This window comes from Lichenostomus cassidix, chromosome Z, assembly GCF_008360975.1.
Source record: "Lichenostomus cassidix isolate B80296 chromosome Z, HeHo_3.0, whole genome shotgun sequence".
Classification (NCBI taxonomy): Eukaryota; Metazoa; Chordata; class Aves; order Passeriformes; family Meliphagidae; genus Lichenostomus; species Lichenostomus cassidix.
The window spans coordinates 57,945,849-57,965,298 of NC_139511.1; the positions used below are offsets into that span (position 1 = coordinate 57,945,849).

Genomic DNA, 19,450 nt, shown 5'->3' on the forward strand with positions numbered 1-19,450 from the left:
GCTAATTTTTACTGGGCAGTATTTTTCATTACAAATCTACAACATACTATTTTATTTCATTGCACACCAACTAACAATTTTAAGAGATTCTCAGAAGTGCTATGAGAAACTGTCATAGTAAACTAAACAGAAAAGCAGGGTCATCCTGTTGTACATGCTACATTAATTTCTTCAAGAAATGCAGTTACTTGCTGGGGAAAGAACTGTTCCTCTGAACTGCATCCTAAATTTGCAGAAAGCACTCACAGCAGTGTGAGACCCAAACCACTGCCATTCTCTGAATCAGAGTTTTAAAATAATACTCATGTGTACCAGATTTGCTTAAAAATATTTGGATTTTTAATGAATTCCAAAGGACATAGTTACTTTCCTGACTACTATAATGTAAAATAAATAGCAAGCATCCCTGCTTGAAATAAATTCTCTTCTGAATAACAGTAGACAGAAAAATGCTATGTGCATTGACAATTTGTAGAACACTGAATTGTGAAATTTTGATGGAAAAGCATCTACATGTAATTAATAATAAACATAACTGATATGACTCATGCATTTGCCTTCACAGAGCAACAAACAATGAGCATTATGTGAAATACAGACACACTACAACCCTAAATGTCATCATTAATTACATGTATTTCTCATTAGAAAAAGGACTTAATTAGAAACCATGATATAGCGTGAAGAAAAATTTGCAACTAGCAATACAGACTGAATTCAATGAAATTCCTAAAGAAAATCCAAAGAACTGTTTCGCTTAGAAGTGGATGAAGGTTTAAAGACACAACATAAGTGATATATTTCCAGTACTAAGTAAGCATACTAGTATATGTTAGATAGTAATGGGGAATAGCATCTGTGTCTCAGGGCAAAAATGCACTGGATAAACACAAAAATGGGTAAACAACTTCTTCAAGTAATTTGTCTTGCCTCTGCTCATAGAAACTAGTTTTTTCATACTGGCTTTAAAAGTTACATAGCTTTTAGTTTGTTCCTTAATTTCAAGCACCTATTGTCATTCTTTCCACACACTCAGAATGAAAAATTCAACCCAGCTGCCAGAATGACTTAATGAAAAAAATACTGCTGGAGCCAGATCCATCTCTTGCAGAACAGACCATAATTTCAAAGCTAATGTTCAAACCCAAAGGTTTATACAACAGTCAGACAGGCCAGATAGGGAAGGCAAATATATATGTGAATAAAATATGACAGAGATAGAAGAAGTGCCTCTGAATGACACAGAAGTTGGCAAATTTACTTAGAAAGCTGGGGAAATCTGGTTTACTCCTTGGGTGCCTCTATGAGAAAAGCAATCTACAAGCAAAAGTTGAAGCAACAGCAGTAACAGCCCTGCTTTTAACTTGAAAAAAGAAATATGACTTTCAAAAGGAAGATGGCAAACCAAAATAACACCTCTTTTAATAAGTTCTGTATGGACATATTTTTCTCATTTCCTCTTTAATGAATATATATTACAGAAGCACCAAAAGATGCCAAAATGAACAAGCACCCCCAGAACTTAACAAAGACAACTTGGCATTTAGACCTAGTAATTAACGCTAATGCTCTCCTGCTAAAATTATAGCAAAAAAGCTACCAAAACATGCTTTTAACTTAGGTTTTAATTTAGAGAGCAGAGTAGCTGGTCAAAACATTTCTGAAAGGGAGACCAACACATTGTCTAGGGGTTACGCAGAGACCAACTATAAAAATGCATTTTTGAAAGTAAAACCAAGTCTGGCTTCTATTGCACAACTGCCCTCTGTCCTTTTTTCCCAACGTCCTCAGATCCATTTCTATTGTTTTGCTCAATTTGTATTTTAAATTCCCAACTCTGTGGAAACGTCTCAGAGGACAAGCAATTCCATGTCTCATGCACTAACTTAGAAGTCAAGGCACAATTTGTCCATTTAAGATTATCATCTTCACAGTGCTAAATGTCAGTCTCCCTGTGTTCTCAAACCTCAGCACGTCTGTAGATTTTCTCACAGGAAATAACACAGCATCTTTCTCATGAACAGCTCAGAGTAGCATTGGTGATGTCTCAGAAACAACTTAGTTTGAAACACTTTCAGTGCTATGTAAAAACAAGCATTTTCTTCACAAATATGTTAAAAGTTAAAAACTGAACACAAGACTTGGGGTTTTCTCCATCTTCTATAGCTTTTTTCCTTTACATTTTCACTTCAGGAAGTTTAGAGCTTTTTATAAATCTGGAGTGAAAGAGGTTTTTTGCCTTTGAAAACTAAAAGGAAATAGGAATTTTATCTTATTTTCAGAAAAAAACAGTAAAGTGTGTATTTTGGTAATGGAGACAATGTGTATTTTACCTTAACATTTGATTTCTTAGAGAAATTAACAACCACTCCCCATCCGTAGTCATCACCTTCATTCTTCACCTGGAAATATTACAAGATGTTTTAAAATAAGCCCCATATAATCATATCCTAGCAAACACAACTTTTTGTATTTTTAATATTTACACCAGCAGCCATAGACTATTATTCATTATGAAAATATTATTTCTCTTAATGTATTATTGAATGCTTAGCAAAGAAGTCGAAATTGGTGCTTAGCGTGACGCATGTAATTTTTCAAGATGGTAAATGGGCAGACACAAAGGAACCTTGCAAATTTCATAAACAGGTAGAAATGAAAAGCAAAGAAATGAAACAAAAACAAAAACAAAAAAACCCAAAAAAACCCAACAACAAAAAAAGAATCAAACTACCTTTACCAGTCTTCCTGGCTGTAAAAAGGGCAAGCAATACTTTGGTTTGTGAATATACTCTTCAATGTCTTTACCCAGTCTTGCAAGCTGCTGGCGGATCCTGTAGTATATCACCACATTTTCTTCATTGGGAATTACAATTTTGTTGTACTGTGCTTCCAAATTATTGACTCCTATAATGAAAAGTAAAATCTCATGGAAATTAATAGCTTCACACAGATTGAGAAATCAGTGTTTCACTTTCAGATCTACACGGCCAATATTTTCACCACTTTTAGTATTTCTTTTCTACTTACAATAATCCATTCTCTGGAAAGCTAGAAATCTGTAAACTTGCCCACTGAATTTTATTTATAGACAATTAAATACTAATATTATTTTTTTACAACTAGCTTGAGAAACTGGAAAAGGCTAGACATCCAATTGCAGTGATTTTGTAGGAAGGTATGCAATGCCTACTAGTGCTTTCTACCTCCTCCTACAAATGTAAGATTGCACAAAGGCATCTTCTATAAAGATGTGTTCCAACAAGAGAGTGGTTGTTAGAAGATGCTCTTACTGACTGGTTTTGGGCTCTGATTTATCAGTTGAACATCAGTATTTTCTTCCTCAAATATTTTTACACCTTATTTAGGCAAATCAGTTTTTATTCTAAGCTCTATGATTCATTCTCTCATTCTGGCAATGCTGCCAGCAAATATAAATATAGGACAGATTATAAAAATCTTTTTCCTCTCTACTATAACAATCTCTTTTTCCTCTCTACCAACTCATCCTCTTGCATGCTATTTTTGAATGCTCATAAGTGGCCCAGAAATCCCACTTCACTGGGACTTGAGAGGCAACTTTGGGAAGAACTCCTTATTTTTACCTGCCAGCTTTTTAAAGAAATAAGCCATTCATTCATAATCACGGCATACTTTCTTCCTTAGTCTAAGTAGCCAATTCTCTCCTTTGTATTTTTAATTGCAGCTGAAGAGGTTACAAAATTCTAATGCCCAGTATGGTGCCTAAACTGAAACTGTCCAAGAACTATGAAAAATGTTCTTCAGGTCCATTTTTCTATTTAAACAGCAATGCTGGGATGACAGAATTAAGATCTATACAAGCCAACTGGAACAGAGAAGGTCTCAGGAAATAAATACTATATTTAAATATTATTGCACCTGCAACTAACAGAAAGGTAACTGCAACCTTCCCTCTACATGTCTATCAAAGCTACATGCACATACACACTTTCTCTCTTAATATTCTATTAACAAATGAACAGGTGAACTACTTATTAATTGTGATTACCTCTCATTACCTGGATCAAGTTTTGAAAGAGGCCTCACTCTCAAACATTGGCTGAGATCTCCAGAGACTGACTTTGGCTCACAGAAACTCACTAGTTAAAGCTCATAGCTAAAAATGCAGTTACTCAATGGAGTGCAAATAAAGTCTCAGTCCTCTCTAATTTTCTTTGAATTATAATTAAAAATTTCTTACCTACACTACTCTGAATGCAGTGTGCTTAAGTTCTTTTTACAGATTGTACTGAGATATTAAAAGGTGGAAGACTTTTCTTCCCTATGATTTTTCTTCCCTGCATCTCAAATAAACCACAGGAATTTTTAAATTGTTTTTCCTTCTTCCTGCCCTATAGTTTAGCAATGTGACAACCATTCTTGTCTGACTCACAGAGGAAAGGTCTCTTCATCAACTGACAGCACATACCAGTATAGGTCCTAAGAATAAGAGGAAAATACTCTTATTGGAACTGCAACATGGCCACAAAAGGTGCAGTGGCAACTGTGGGCAGGGAAGACAAAAACTGCAGAGGTGTAAACTCCCATGAGCACAGTAAAGTCTAACTACCCAACCTCACCATATTTTATACCTACCCACAGAAGAACAACATGCAGCAATACTTACTTTCCACTATTTCTGGAATAGTTCTGTAATGTTGGAACTGATAGAAGGATTTTTCTAACATGTATTCAGGGTTAATTTCCTCTACTCGAAGCAAGTTCAATACCATGTTGTATGTCAGGTGGAATGCACTGTTTAAGGGATCAGCTGAACCCTGAAAAAGATCCAGAAATATTGTCTATTTGAAAAAAATATTAATTGCAACATTTAAGAACATATCCAATAAAACATGACACCGTATTTTATACGAGGAGCTGCTCTGATGAACTGTACAACTTGTCTTGAATTTAGATTACAAGTTTCATAAAATCGTAAGCAATTTTATTATGCTGAACATGTAAAGTATTTTTACTGAATAGGTACTCATCATAGCTATGATATTATAAATTACACTTGAATTAAATGAAAAGTCCAGGTGAAAAATTTAGATATTTCCTGTAGTTTACAATTTGAATTTCATTGCCTTACCTTTAAAGTAATAGTTACTAAACTATTATAAAGCAATCCATTATTTTAACACTGAAAAAAAGCTTATTTGCAAGTCTTAAGACTTACTGATTACATTGGTGTTCTGGAAATTCTGTTCAAAAATAAGTAATCTGCAAATTCTTTAACTTAAATTATAACTCCTTATAAAACTATTGTAATTTGCAGGTTGTTTGAGAGAGGTTGTGGACTTTCCTCTTGTAGATATACACAAAACCCACCGGGATGTGGTCCTGGGCACCCTGCTCTAGATAACCCTGCTCGAGCTGGAATCTTGGACAAGATAACCTCCACAGGTTACTTACAACCTCTACCATTCTGGGATTCTGAGAAGTTAAATGTTTTTTTACAAGGTGGTATGTACAGGCTATTTTGATTAACCCAAGAAGGAGGGATGCTGAGAAGGTATTATGGGAAAACATCACATTACTTTCTTCACCCATTCGTATTTTTTAAGAATATCTACTACTGTCCTCTGTCAAAAAGGGGTACTGGACTTAAGTAAATGCTTCTTTGGTCAGATTCACCATGGCTGTCACTAAACTCTACCCAAGAGGACAACCATGTTACCATAAAAGGGCAAACACTTAATTGATATTGATTACAACAACCAGTTATTCAAAGAACAAACAAAACAGTTCAACAGTGTCCATAAATATCTAGAAGATCAGAACATACAGCCTCTCCAAGCAAGGGCAAGCCTAAGAAGCCATCTCTCACTTAAATGTCAGCACAGAAGGCCATCCTGATACACCAAGTCACTGAAATCAGATGAGAAAAACCACAGACTTCTGAAGTATAAAATTGCCCAACTGTGCTGCGTAACCTTCATCCAAGTAGAACCAGTATCAAAGAAAAAGGTGCCTGACAATCCTTCAGAAAAGATTCAAGGGAAAGTCAGGAGTTATGAAGCAGAAAATTACAACTTCTGTGCAACTAAAGGAGTGGAACACAGAAGCAACAAGCAGCTGGAGAGAATACAGTAGAGCAGCAACAAAAATAGGCTTTTCATAAAACCAAGTGAGATCTCAAAAATATTTCAGAGCTCACTGCAGGTGCTAACAAGCACATGGACTATCATACCTCCTTGATTCCTGAAATGCTTATGACAACACACTCACCACCACCAATGTAACATAATTTAGTGTTTAAGGGACTTTTAAAATCCAAACTCCTGTGAATTACTGAACAGAAAACCAGTGCAATTTTGGTGTTTTTCAAAGCAACATTTCCCAGAGACTTGAAGAGGGCTGGACTTATAAGAAATCTTAAAAAGGCATAGATAGAAAAATAGCAAGGTTTGCTAAAAATTGTAGTAGCTCTCTGAAGACACAAGCAATCCACTAACGATGCATGGTGAGGAATAAAATGGCAAGTGAAATCTAACCTACAACTATAATAAAAGACAATGGGCAACAGTTTGCAATGGTTTTGTACCTATCATTCTTTTAAAATAATGTATGTAGTAAATATAAGAGATTTACTTAACAAGCATTGTCATTTCAACAAGGCCTGTAGGTAAATTCAGTTATGATTAAATGTTTTAAATAATAACTAGAACGTAACAAGCAAATAAGGATATTTCAAGACATTTTTCATGCAACTATATGACTTCTTGAAGTTCCACATATTCTATCAGACAAGTCAGAAGCTCAGAAATGCTGACACTAGAAAACATGCAATTCTGTATCTTTTTTTAAGCTCAAAATTCGCTTTACCTAAAACAAATTATATCTTCTTGCAACTGATTTATTTGCTTTTTTCTATACAATAAGGTATCTAGCAGAGAAAGTTCCTTGTCATACCTAATTAAAAAAATCACTGGCTATTTAAAAATTAACTGATGATTAGTTTATATATGCAAGTGCTGAAATTCAGATTCAGTGCTTTTCTAGATCAAGCTAAGTGTACTGGATTTTAAATTACAATACTAGAATACACACTTTTTTGTTTCAAAAGGCACTATCAGAAATTCAGATCCCACATTCACTGATGTACTGGTATCAGATTTAGCAAGAGACAGTTTGAATGTAGAACTCCTTCACATGTACAAGATTTAAGAGTATTGTAATCCGATTTGCTTTAAGTGAGAAAGAGTTTTGAGATTACCGTACAAATGCTAGAATCCTACTCACTGCTTTATTATTTTGCCTCAGTAAAGAACACAACAGTTACAGAGAAGTCTTCAGCATATGTTTATACTATGAAAGTACCAGTACAAACACGTGTAAAACAAGTTTAAGATAAATCATGCAGCCTAATGTTTTGCTTCCCATGGCGCCTCAGTCATTCTAGATTACATCTGAGAGTGGATCATAAATACACACCTAAGTTGTGTACACACCTCAAGTGATGCATCTCAGAGCAGAAGTGCCTCTTAAATTAGATCATGAAATGTGTATTTAAAATAATACTGTCAGTTCTGAAATCACCACAGATGGGTCTCTACCAACAGAAATGTCACTAATTACAACATCAACAGTTGAGCTGCAGTGCTCAAGTTTCTACAGATACTTCTGATCTGATACATCACATAAAGATGACAAACTTCTGTGGCTGATGCTGACCAACATATAACACAGCTTTTTCTTTAGACCTGATGAAAAGATCATGTATGTATGCAAGCTCCTGTCCCTTTTTCTAAATATATCATTTATTATAGGAAAGAGAAATTATCACTCCCTAAAAAGCTTGCCTCTCTATAACAAAATACCAAAGAATGCCAAAGAATGGCATTTACTAAAGAACAGCACAGTAATTATGCCAGTGTCAGCATCAACTAAAGAAGCTGGAATACACTCACCAGCTGGCTACACACACTAGAGATCTGGCAAAAAGCTGCTGTGTGATCACTCTGATCACACTATGGAACAATTCCTCTTTCCATTCCTGACAATCCATTCACATCTTGGAGGCAAAATCTTCACTATGTGCTTGCAAGATTATAAACTATTTGAAAGAACAGAACCATAGGTGTCACACCCCCACTTAAATGTGATCATGAAGTTAGAAAACACGTAACTTCATACAACTATAATAAATGCACAGAACACACTAAGAAAGATCAAACAATTCCTGTAGATTCACTTTAAAGGCTTTTTCAAAATCATCAGAGTTCAACTATGAAGGAGTGATTTAAAAACAAACCAAAAAACCCAGCTATTTCAAAGATTACATAAAGCATACTTGCTTGAAAAGTGATGTTTGAGCCAGTTGCTGATGTGGCAATTTTTATTTTAAACACATGATCAGCATTTTACCATTTGAAAATACAATCATTCTATTAAGACACAGCAGTTAAAATACAAATCTGGTTTTGGCAAAAGTTGTGAATTTTTCCTATTCCATCATCTCATAGACACATCCTTCTCCAAGTTTCAGAAACTTCTCAGTGTTCTCTAAGCAATACATTTGAAATCAAGAGTTCTGAGAAGCTTACCTTGTCTGAAAACCTGAACTACTACTCCTTCAAATGAAATATAACTCTAGTAGCTTCACTGGATTACACCTTCAGCACTGCCAGTGAGTTCTGCAGTGTGCTTTAGTCTTTACCTACTACCCTAGGCTATCAGCAGACTCACACTCCACAGGGAGCAATCATCTACATGCCCTTCCTTCCTTTACCTAGCAGCAACATTTTACAGCAGTATTAGAAAATCTTAGTATAAAACAACTGTATTTTGGTGTAAGTGCACTCAAGGCACGAGTAAACAATCAGCCTTTTATTGCAAATACTAAAAATGGTCATGACTACTGAAGAGACATTTAGTGCTTACCTAAGGACACCTGTCAGATGCATATGGTGGAGGGAAGCAAAGATGGGATATACTACTGACAGGAACATGGAAAAGATGGGTTTTTCCTTTGTAACTTACTTTCAAAGAGCCTTCATACTCTAAAGTGCTCAGCTATTCTGGATTTTGCTTGTTGCCAAGATACAATAAGGTGCATATCAGTTTTAACTTACATTTTCTCCATGATGGTTTGCTCCTCTTGAAACCCATTTGTTTGCTCAAAGCCCTGGCCACCACCTCCCACATCAATTACTTCACTTTCCTAAAAATCCTATGAAGCACTTAGTACACCCTCTTCCACAGACCCTCCTGTACAAATACATCAACCTTCTCTTCAACAAGCTAGGCTACACCATTATTTGCCTCAGTATCTCTCAGTCTCTGAGGAAGCCTCCCCCTTGTCTCCATAGAAAAAGCTACATATTAGAGAAAGAACCACCAACCACTCAATGCAGAAGATCAGGCAAAAGCCTAACTGATCAGAACTGCAAAAAGAGCTGATGAGAACGAATGCCTTGAACAAGGCATCAACAAGTCACTTTCAAACATGCACTGCATCCATGACTTACTGCTGTAGAACTACCACCCCAGTTCTCCAACCATCTTTCTACAAGTAATCTTCCTTCTCATTCCTTCAGAGAGGGCAGTCACACTCACCCCAATTATTCAACAAGACAGTAGCAACAGGTTTTTTTTCTGAATAGTTTTTAGAAAGCAGAATGACTTTGCAACCTTTTCTATCCCTCTGGATGACAATTGCCTGGATCTATGAGAACAGCCTGCATATATCAGTTAAAGTTACCAGAAATCAATTACCTACTTCGTGTGCTTGCAACCACTTCTTGAAAAATTTTAAGCACAACTTAACACAAAACTTTCAAGTTTTCCAATATCTGGGTTGCAAAAGAATGACTAAATTGAGCTGATAATGTTAAAAATCAGGAATATGACCATAAACAATTCACTACAGAAATCATTTAGTCAAAAACTAAAAACAAAAACAAGTATGAAATCTGAAAATTATAGCTGCTATACAGTGTTCCTTGTTTAACTGCCAACAATTTCAGAGTGGACCCTCTTCTTAATACAACCAAACAATCCAACAGGGCATACAGTATTTACTGGTACTACCATTTCCTGCCCACGTAAACTAGAAAGATATAAAGATTGGGATGAAGAAGAGCAGTGCATGGAATTGATACACATAGTATTTTTTTTTTTACTGCTGCTAAGACTTGGAAGCCTTATCTAACCAGACATGTGAGAGCTGTCATTGCTGCATAATGGCATGTACTGTTGAGCAAGATGTACATTTGGTAAGGGTTACTCCCTCTGTTCTCTCTTACAGTGGGAGAAAAACATTTACATTTTTAAATTTGTTCCCATGAAGACTGAGGAACCAATCCTGCACATAACTTTGTTGCTCTCCAGCCTGTCATGGGAACATCAGATGGCAAATACTGTCTGAAATGAATAAATTCATAGGGACACTATGGGGTAACAAAGATGAAAGAGCCACCTTGCAAAGCTATAATAAAGTAGGTTTCATAATCATGAAATTAGATACAACACAGAACATAATTTACACCGTTTTGGTCCAGTGACAGTTTCTTTTACTTATCAGTATTTCCAGAAATAAACTGAATCAGTGAGATTCCATAAAGGAAATAACAAAACACTTCACAAAAAGAGCAAAGAACAGAATAAAGTGGTAATAATTAAAAGATCTTTCAATTGTTTCATTGTAAGGGTAAAACAAGTACACTTACTTTAAGTTCACAGCGGTCTGTGACAATCATTATGAACTTCTGTTAAAATCTTTATTAAATAAAAATGTAAGTGACTGCTTGATACACTGTAAGACACAGAAACACCTCTCCTGATAATAACATACCTTATTCTATGTATCAGTAATAGAGTAACCACATGAGCATTCAGGACTCTCTCAGAAATATAAAAATTCCCTGTGTAGTTACACTGATAGCAGGATTACCCTGAGCTACATTAGCACAACTGCAAAATCAACAAAAAACTCTTCCATTAAGTTATTTTTAACAGACAATGGTAAGCAGCTATTTTAAGCACAAATTTACTACCAATCAGGCTCACTGCTTTGCCCAAAACCAGTTTCACCAACACAAACAGAAGCCACTGTGGGTCTCAAAACACTGCTTTAGGGGGCTTTGCTGGTGAAAATACCTCAGGCTTGTGTTCAACAAATGCTCCAGTTGTAAAAAGAGACTTAGAAGGTAAACAGTGTAACTCTGTACCTCTCACCTGCAAATACTACCCTTCTGAATCACAGAAATTCTCAGTCACCCTCTCCAATACAGTAGGTCCTACCATTGTAGACATAGTTTTACTTCAGACTGGTAACTCCAAGTTCTGGTCTTCTCCTTGTTTTCGGAAAAAGCAAATGGTATCGCTATCCTCAAGAAGTAGCTAGCTGAGATCCTCAACAGATTTGCTGCTATAGGTTATCAGGACAGTGATGTATTTATATTATGACACTTCACCATTTCAGTAAATATGCAGTACGTTTTAACTTAAAGGAAAAGTGTTCCCTAGCAAAGACCATCTACTTATATAAAATATTAATATAAAAATAAATTTTAAAAAGTACCTTTGTCATCTGTTCATCTCAAACTTACCCTTACTAAGAATATAAAGACAGAGAAAAAAAAAAGTCTAGCTTCGACTGACAAAATGCATTCATATCTGCAATGATGAGTTTACCAAAGTAAATTTCCCAAAAATCTGGAGTAAAACTGCTGTCTACAGACTGAACTAATAAAATTTGAAATATTTTGTGGTATTAACAAGCGGCAACCACAATTAATAAATAATACTAGTTAGCTTAGTCCTACAGGGTCTTGAAAATTCTGAGGGGAAGTTCAAGAATGACAAAACATTTTACACACCATTTGATGTGCCCCATTCTGCTGTATTTTGGTTGCAAACATCAGCAAGAACAGCTATTTGCTGTTCTCTTCCATCTGCTGGCTTGCATAATTATATACAAAACTGTGACCCTCCTCACAAAGGTGACTGAATATCTATTTCCCTTATCTCTGTGATTTCATGCTAAAATCTTGTTGACTTGATTTAAAATCTTGTTGATTTTAAATTAAGGCTAAAAGTTAAGTACCTTCCTGAATCAAAGCCTGGAAAATTCCAGCAGTGCATGCTTCATAAGGACAAGAAAAGTTTAGCAGTTCACAGTAAAAACAAGTATTTCACATTAAAATTAATTTTATCTGAATACTTTCTATAAAGTATCCAAATTATATGTTTTATTGTGATTTTCACCTATGTCACAACTTTATAAGAACATTTTACTGTCCTCAAACCACTATGGGCAATGTATTACTTTAGATTTTGCAATATGTTTTCCAACAAGTATTAGTGCCAACCTCCAGCTGAAGTATTTCTCTCCCGAAGTAGGATTTGGTAAATTTCTCAACTCCTGAGGCTCTTTTTTTTTTTTTAACCCCCTAGCAGTAACTTAGTCAAACAAAAGTGTAATTAAGATGGCATGTTAAGCTGATGTTTGCAGACAAAACTATTGAACTGTATGAACTGCTGTCCTGCTCATTTGCCTGGTATTACAGAACAACTTAAAAGTAAAAATAAAATGCAAAGAGACCAGCCAGACTTCTAATAACAGCATATAGGCCAAATAAGCACAGTACAGCCAGCTCTATAAAATTGAGGCCCTGCCAAGGAACCAGATGTAGCTAGTTGAGTATCTCCAGCAGCTTGGCATCAGGGCACTTCATGATCCATACACAAATGACAAGAAAGCAAATTACTATATTTTTTACCTAGCTAAACGAATGTATCAGGAACAGTGTAGCCAGCAAGACTAGGGAATGGATTGGCATCTGTGAGGCCACACCTCGAGTGCTGTGTTCAGGCCTGAGCCCCTCACTTCAGAAATGACTCGAAGTGCTGGAGCATGTCCAGAGAGGGGCAGCAAGGCTCATGAAGCATTTAGAGATCATGTTTTATGAGGAACACCTGAAGGAGCTGGGGGTGTTTATCCTGGATAAAGGAGAAGATGAGCCACAGGGGGGACCTCATCACTCTCTACAACTGCCCAAAAGGAGGTTGTTAGTGAAGTGGGGTCCAGACTCTTCTACTGTGCCTACAGTGAGAGGACCCAAGGAAATGGCCTTAAACTGAGATAGGGATATTCAGGTTAGATATTAGAAAAAGTTTTTTCACTGTGTGGGTGGTCAGGCACTGGAACAGGTTGCCCAGGGTGGTGGTAGTCACCATCACTGGAGTTGTTTAAGAGGTGTCTGGATCTGGCACTGGGTAATATGGTTTAGTGGTTTAGGGCTTGCACTGGTAAATGCTGGGTTGACAGTTGGACTGGATGATCTTAAAGGTCTGTTCCAACCTTGATGATTCTACAATTCTATGTATTCTTTGAATTTTTCAGTAAATCTATCTTTTCCTGGGATGGTGTAAGTAGATCCAAAGCACTGCAGATAAATTTGAGTAGATGCTCAAATGCAAAGTTCAGTAACTTACATATGTAGCACATTTTCTTTCAGAGTACAATCATCCATTCTGGTGACATAATTAGCTTAAGATTTTTGTCTTTTAGAGACATAACAAATTACCACTGTTGAGTAACTCAACTCTCTCTGTAGGAACACATCCTTGTAAGATGGCCAAGTTCCAACTGGAGAGATGCTGCTACTGGTTTCAAAGTCCATCTAGCATCAAGAAGCTTAACACTTCTCACCTAAACTAACACAATATAGCTACAGATTTTAAGTAATGAAACAAACAAAAAAAAAGAAAAAAAACCACTTCTTAGTATTATGCAAACGTAAAATTACAATTTTCCATCTTCAGAAAGCTGCCCTAATAGTACTGTCAGCATTTAGGTTTACAGATTTATGCAACTCACCAGTTTACTAAATATTCAGTGGTCAAATAAATGCTAAAGATAAACAAAAAAAACCTAGTTACACTGCAGAATACAAATGTACATTACTGAGTTTAAGAAATATTTACAAATGTCCCTTGTAAGAACTCCATGTAAGAATGGAATGCTGAATGTTGGTCTGGAGTACTGTACACAATGTCGCAATGAGCAGCGCCACAGCCAAGCAGCACAGCTGCAGCAATGCTGCTGGTACAAAACACCCAAAGCTCTCACTTCACCCAGCGTGGCAGGCGGCAGCTGACAACAGGATTCCTAGATGTTTTGCTCTAGTGTTCAGGAAATGGCTTGGAGCAGACACACACTAGGGTTGAAGAGCTATGACAAAAATGTTCTATGTAAATGTTCTATCATTCTCAATAGGGGTAATTTATTTCCTCTGGAGTTTTTTCTATAAATCTTTAGTTGATCTTGAAAGCAAAACACTACTGCTAGACATGACCATAATCTTACTACAAATACTGCCAGTCAGTAAAACTTAACTGACACATACTTAATGATGATTATGAATTATAAATACAGTAGCAATGTTAGTCTCTACAGATTTTCTTGGCCTGTTTGACATGAAATTTCCTCTAGAGGCTTTGTATTTAAGAAGGAAAAAAAAGGGGAGCTTTTTGTGCTGTACCGTGCATTTCATAAAAGATTACTTTTACTGCCTTTACAGCAACTGGCTGAATAGCTACCAAAGCTACAGAAATGTTAAGAACTTCATTTTAGCCCCTTCTTATCTTCTCCAGAAAAATCTAAAATTCAGTCTTTGCTACAAGTGAAATAGTGTGAAAAATCAATGAAATATGTGAATTAATTTGGATCAGTGAAGAAGAGAAAGATATAACAGAAAGAAAAAAAGTTTCCATTACTCTTATTTGTTTCCTTATAATTCAAAAGGGGTAAAAATCAAAGGCCTTGTAGTTCCAATGAAAGAAATAGTCTTTATTATTTCCTTCAAATCTACACAAAACCCCCAAAAAGTAGTAGCAAAAAGAAACTAAGCAATCTACTAGTTCCTTTTCTGTCTTCATTCATTCAGACCAAGTTCAATTGCTCTCAACCCCATCTTCTGAATGGGTAAGATTATAATCTCTTAAAGTATGAAGTTAAATATTTGAAATGCTTTTTTTAAGCTATTAAAAATTATTTCATATAAATTAATTTTTTGGGGACCTTTTAATAAGTACAGATTATAAATACACAAAATAAATACTATCTGTAAGGACTCTCTTTTGCTTCTCTTTGTATCTCCTGCTCTTTATTTTTCAGCTGTGGAAGTACATATGGGTAAAACCTTTTAAAATATAAGTGTGACAAAAAACTGCATCTTTATTGCATCTTTATTGCATCTTTAGCAGTCCTAAAAACGTATAAAAATCCAGTTTAAAAACTTACTTCATACATGTCAGATAGTGCATGTAGAGAAATAAATATGTACACTCCACTGAGAAAACACAAATCTAACCAAGACTAAGAAATCAATTAAAAACCTAATGCTACCATACATTAATATTTCTGAAATTTCTTATTTTACTGATTTTTTCTCAGTTAGCCATAATGCAACGTTCATGAAAATTGTGACTTTAAGAAGGCAAACCTGTGTGTAGAAACTACATGTAATGTACATATTTACACATATATTATGAATTAACAGGTAGCACTGAAAAATACACAACCAAGAATCTACTTCTGCTTAATTAGCAGCAGCCGTGTACTTTTCCCGTTGTTCTTTATTTGCCTGAATAAAAAAACCCACTGGCAATCTTATTTTTTTTGGGCAACAACTACATGCCTTTCGTTATCGTAACATGATGCTGAATTAAGATGATTCCCACAATTTATCCTAAGCCTAGCAATACTCTAAGTGCTGTTTTAACACAAATTAACTGCCATATTCAGGTTACAAGCTCCTGAATAGAGCACAATGTAATTCCCCAAGTTTTGAGTTTTAACATCTGCACAATTAATGTAGGCAGTCTGAGACAGGCAACTCACACAACATATTATGATATTTCTTTGTGGTTATTTTTGCCACAGAATTTAAACAGAAATGTAATGAGTGAGATTATTTCATATTCAAATTATAAAGCAAGAGGGTATTAGTGTCATAATCTGTAACAACTCTCATTACAGTTTGGGGAAGTCCTGTGATTTAATGCCCATCTCGACCACAAGTGATTTTTTCAACTCCTGATTTCCAAACCTCAGTGTCTTCTGCCAGAAGTGTCAATTTCTTCATAGCTGATTTTAGCACACTGACAGCCATTTCACTCTCCTTATTTATTGTATGTACCTCATTTTTGCATGACCTTGTCCATTTTTGTCTATCACATTGATAGGCCATTAATAGTTTTATTTCATTACAGAACCAAGAATTTAATAATTGTTGTGAAACCTTCTCCTAGTTCAGCAAAACCCTTAAATGGACTGCAATCAGCACGAAACATACAGAATACTACAGCAGTAGTGCTATCGCTAGAAAACAAGATATAGTTGTGATTGTCCTGCCCGATAGCCCTTTTTTATACAACGAAGGATGATACTACTTTTGTACAAATAAGGATATTAGTTTTCTAATTTTGTTTCATATTAGAAACTCCTATGAGAATTCAGTGAAAGCTACTTTTAGGAGTTGTAATCTTCTATCTGCATGATCTTCCTGTTTAAGGTGAATAATTTGGCTCGTAACATTACTCAAATGAGCATAAGCTTATTGGGAGAATAGAAACAAAATAGCATCTCTCCTACCTTCAAAAGCTGCTTGCCAATCGTTGGACTCATTTTTTCATCCACCATAAGAATTACTATTCCTCTGTCATCCATACCTCGGCGTCCTGCACGACCTGACATTTGAATGTATTCACCTGAGGATATCTAGGATAAAATGAGAAAAATTAATAAACATCAAGAAAATAGCAAGAACACATGAAGTGCTGACTAGAATTCCACAGTAAGTGGCCATGATGTATAAAAATTAGCAAAGAATAGTTCTGTGTTATTGAAGAGTTATCACAGATTGACTTAATTAGTCAATTATCAGTAAGTAAGGATATAAATCCATGACTATGAATAACGTAAGTCAGCAGAAAAAGTTTAACTAATGCTCCTATAGCTCAAAATTGTGGTGGATCATTTTAAAAAGCACAAAACCAATTTCACTGATGTCTTTTATAATGGCAGGTTGCTGAGCATGGTATCTTCATATTGTATCTTCAACATTCTCATAATGCATCTCCACCATCTTCAAATAATGTATTATTTCATACAAATTATTCAAAAGTAACATCAAAGTACTGACACTTGCAAGAGTATTTTTATGCCTCCTAGCTGTGAAATGCAAGAGTTTATAAAGAACTGTGTTGGTTTGAAAACAAACCAGTAGGAGATCACAAGTCAAGATTGAAATTAAAAATAAGTGAAATAATACAAGGAAAAGCACTGACAAAGTCAGATACAACCTAACACCCTGTTAGGGTGGTAGTAGCAGTCTAACTGAAGTAGTTTAGTTGAAGCGGTGATCTTGTGAAGGTCTAGTTTCCAGCTGAAGATTCAGTGGTAGCTCTGGTCCTCTGGGAACCCAGTAGGTAGCGCTAGCTCAGGCAGTTCCAAGGCCAGGTTATATCCAGGTGGGAACACCTGGCTCTTCCCTTTTCGGCAGAGCATCTCACAATGGGATGAGGTAAGTCCATGAGTTACACGGTGGGTCCCTGATGGCCTATTGCCTGTCATGCGGGGTGGGTTATTAGTGGCTGATAACAGCTAACGGATGGCCCATTGCCTGTCATCCGGAGTGGGTCATTAGCAGGTGATGGCAGCTAACGGCTCACAGCTGGTGGTAATAGAATACTTAACTACATCTATATTGCAACTTAGGACATTATCCACCCCTTATTCTATTATCATCTACAGAGTTCTCACTTAAGATAAGGTTTTTTTGTGGTACACAATGGGTTTTCCCATTTGCCTTCATCACTCACCAAGTATAACCAGGTCTTTGGGCAAAAACTACTCTACGGATGGGTTTGCCTTTGCTTGAGGTGGGACTAATCTAAACAGTCTTTCCTAAAAAACCTCTTACGTGTACCACAGGGACTTTATCTCTATCTACTGTGTGCAAAGGTTCGGACTCGGCAGGACCGGCTCGATTGATAGAACCTCTTGTGTTAACCATCTAGGTGGTCTTTGCTAAGTTCAGTTCTCAATTTTTGAAGGTTCCCCCGCCAAGTGCCTTTAAAGTGGTCTTAAGTAGTCTGTTGCACCGTTCAACTTTCCCGGCAGCTGGTGCATGATAGGGGATGTGGTATATCTATTCAATTCCGTGTTCTCTAGCCCAGGTGCTTATGAGGCCATTTTTGAAATGGGTTCTATTTTCAGACTCGATTCTCTCAGGGGTACTATGTCTCCACAGGACTTGCTTTTCCAGACTCAAGATGGTGTTTCAGGCAGTAGCATGAGGCACAGGGTAGGTCTCTAACTATCTCGTGGTTGCTTCCACCATGGTCAGCACGTAGCGCTTTCCTTGGTGGGTTTGGGGAAGTGTGATGTAATCAACTTGCCATACTTCCCCATACCTGTACTTTGACCATCGTCCACTGTACCACAGAGGCTTCACCCGCTTGGCCTGTTTGATTGCAGCGCAAGTCTCACAGCTGTGGATGACCTGTGAGATGTTGTCCATGGTCAAGTCCACCCCTCGGTCACGAGCCCACCTGTATGTCGCATCTCTCCCTTGATGACCAGAGGCATCATGGGCCCAACAAGCTAGAAATAATTTTTCTTTGTGCTGCCAGTCCAGATCTACTTGTGACACTTCCACCTTGGCAGCTCGGTCCACCTGCTCGTTGTTATGATGCTCTTCATTAGCCCGACTCTTGGGTACATGTGCATCCACGTGTCGAACTTTCACGGTCAGCTTTTCTGCCCGGGTGGCGATGTCCTGCCAAATCTCAGCGGCCCAGATGGGTTTTCCTCTGCGCTGCCAGTTAGCCTTTCTCCAGCGATCTAACCATCCCCACAGTGCATTGGCTACCATCCAGGAGTCGGTGTAGAGATAGAGCCTTGGCCATTTCTCTCGTTCAGCAATATCCAAAGCCAGCTGGATGGCTTTAAGCTCTGCAACCTGACTCGATCCACCTTGTCCCTCGGTAGCCTGTACAGCTTGTCGTGTGGGGCTCCATACTGCAGCTTTCCATTTCCGATCTGCGCCTACAATTCGGCAGGACCCATCGGTGAAGAGGGCATAGCGTCTTTCACTCTCCGGCAGCTCGTTATACGGGGGTGCTTCCTCGGCACGTGCTACTTGCTCCTCTGCTTCTTCTGAAGATAATTTAAATGTCTCACCTTCAGGCCAGTTTGTTATGATTTCCAGAATCCCAGGGCGATTCGGGTTTCCAATACGGGCGCGCTGTGTGATGAGGGCAATCCATTTGCTCCATGTGGCATCAGTGGCATGGTGGGTAGAGGGAACCCTTCCCTTGAACATCCACCCCAGCACTGGCAGTCGGGGTGCAAGGAGAAGTTGTGTTTCTGTGCCTATCACCTCTGAGGCGGCTTGGACTCCTTCGTAAGCTG

At 37.1% G+C, this 19,450-nt stretch overlaps 1 protein-coding gene across 2 annotated transcripts in view; it reads right to left on the reverse strand.

Annotated features, from left to right (window-relative positions):
- MTREX (Mtr4 exosome RNA helicase) overlaps positions 1-19,450 on the reverse strand; it is a 49,200-nt gene that overhangs the window by 12,534 nt on the left and 17,216 nt on the right. For both annotated transcript variants that reach the window (XR_014847080.1, XM_085043559.1), the window contains exons 15-18: positions 16,628-16,753; positions 4,649-4,799; positions 2,735-2,907; positions 2,334-2,402 (exon numbers count right to left, since the gene is read on the reverse strand). Coding sequence is in view for 1 of the 2 variants with exons in the window: in XM_085043559.1 (XP_084899685.1) it covers positions 2,334-2,402; positions 2,735-2,907; positions 4,649-4,799; positions 16,628-16,753 (519 nt within the window). In the remaining variant the exon portion in view is untranslated. The remainder of the gene's footprint in view (positions 1-2,333; positions 2,403-2,734; positions 2,908-4,648; positions 4,800-16,627; positions 16,754-19,450) is intronic.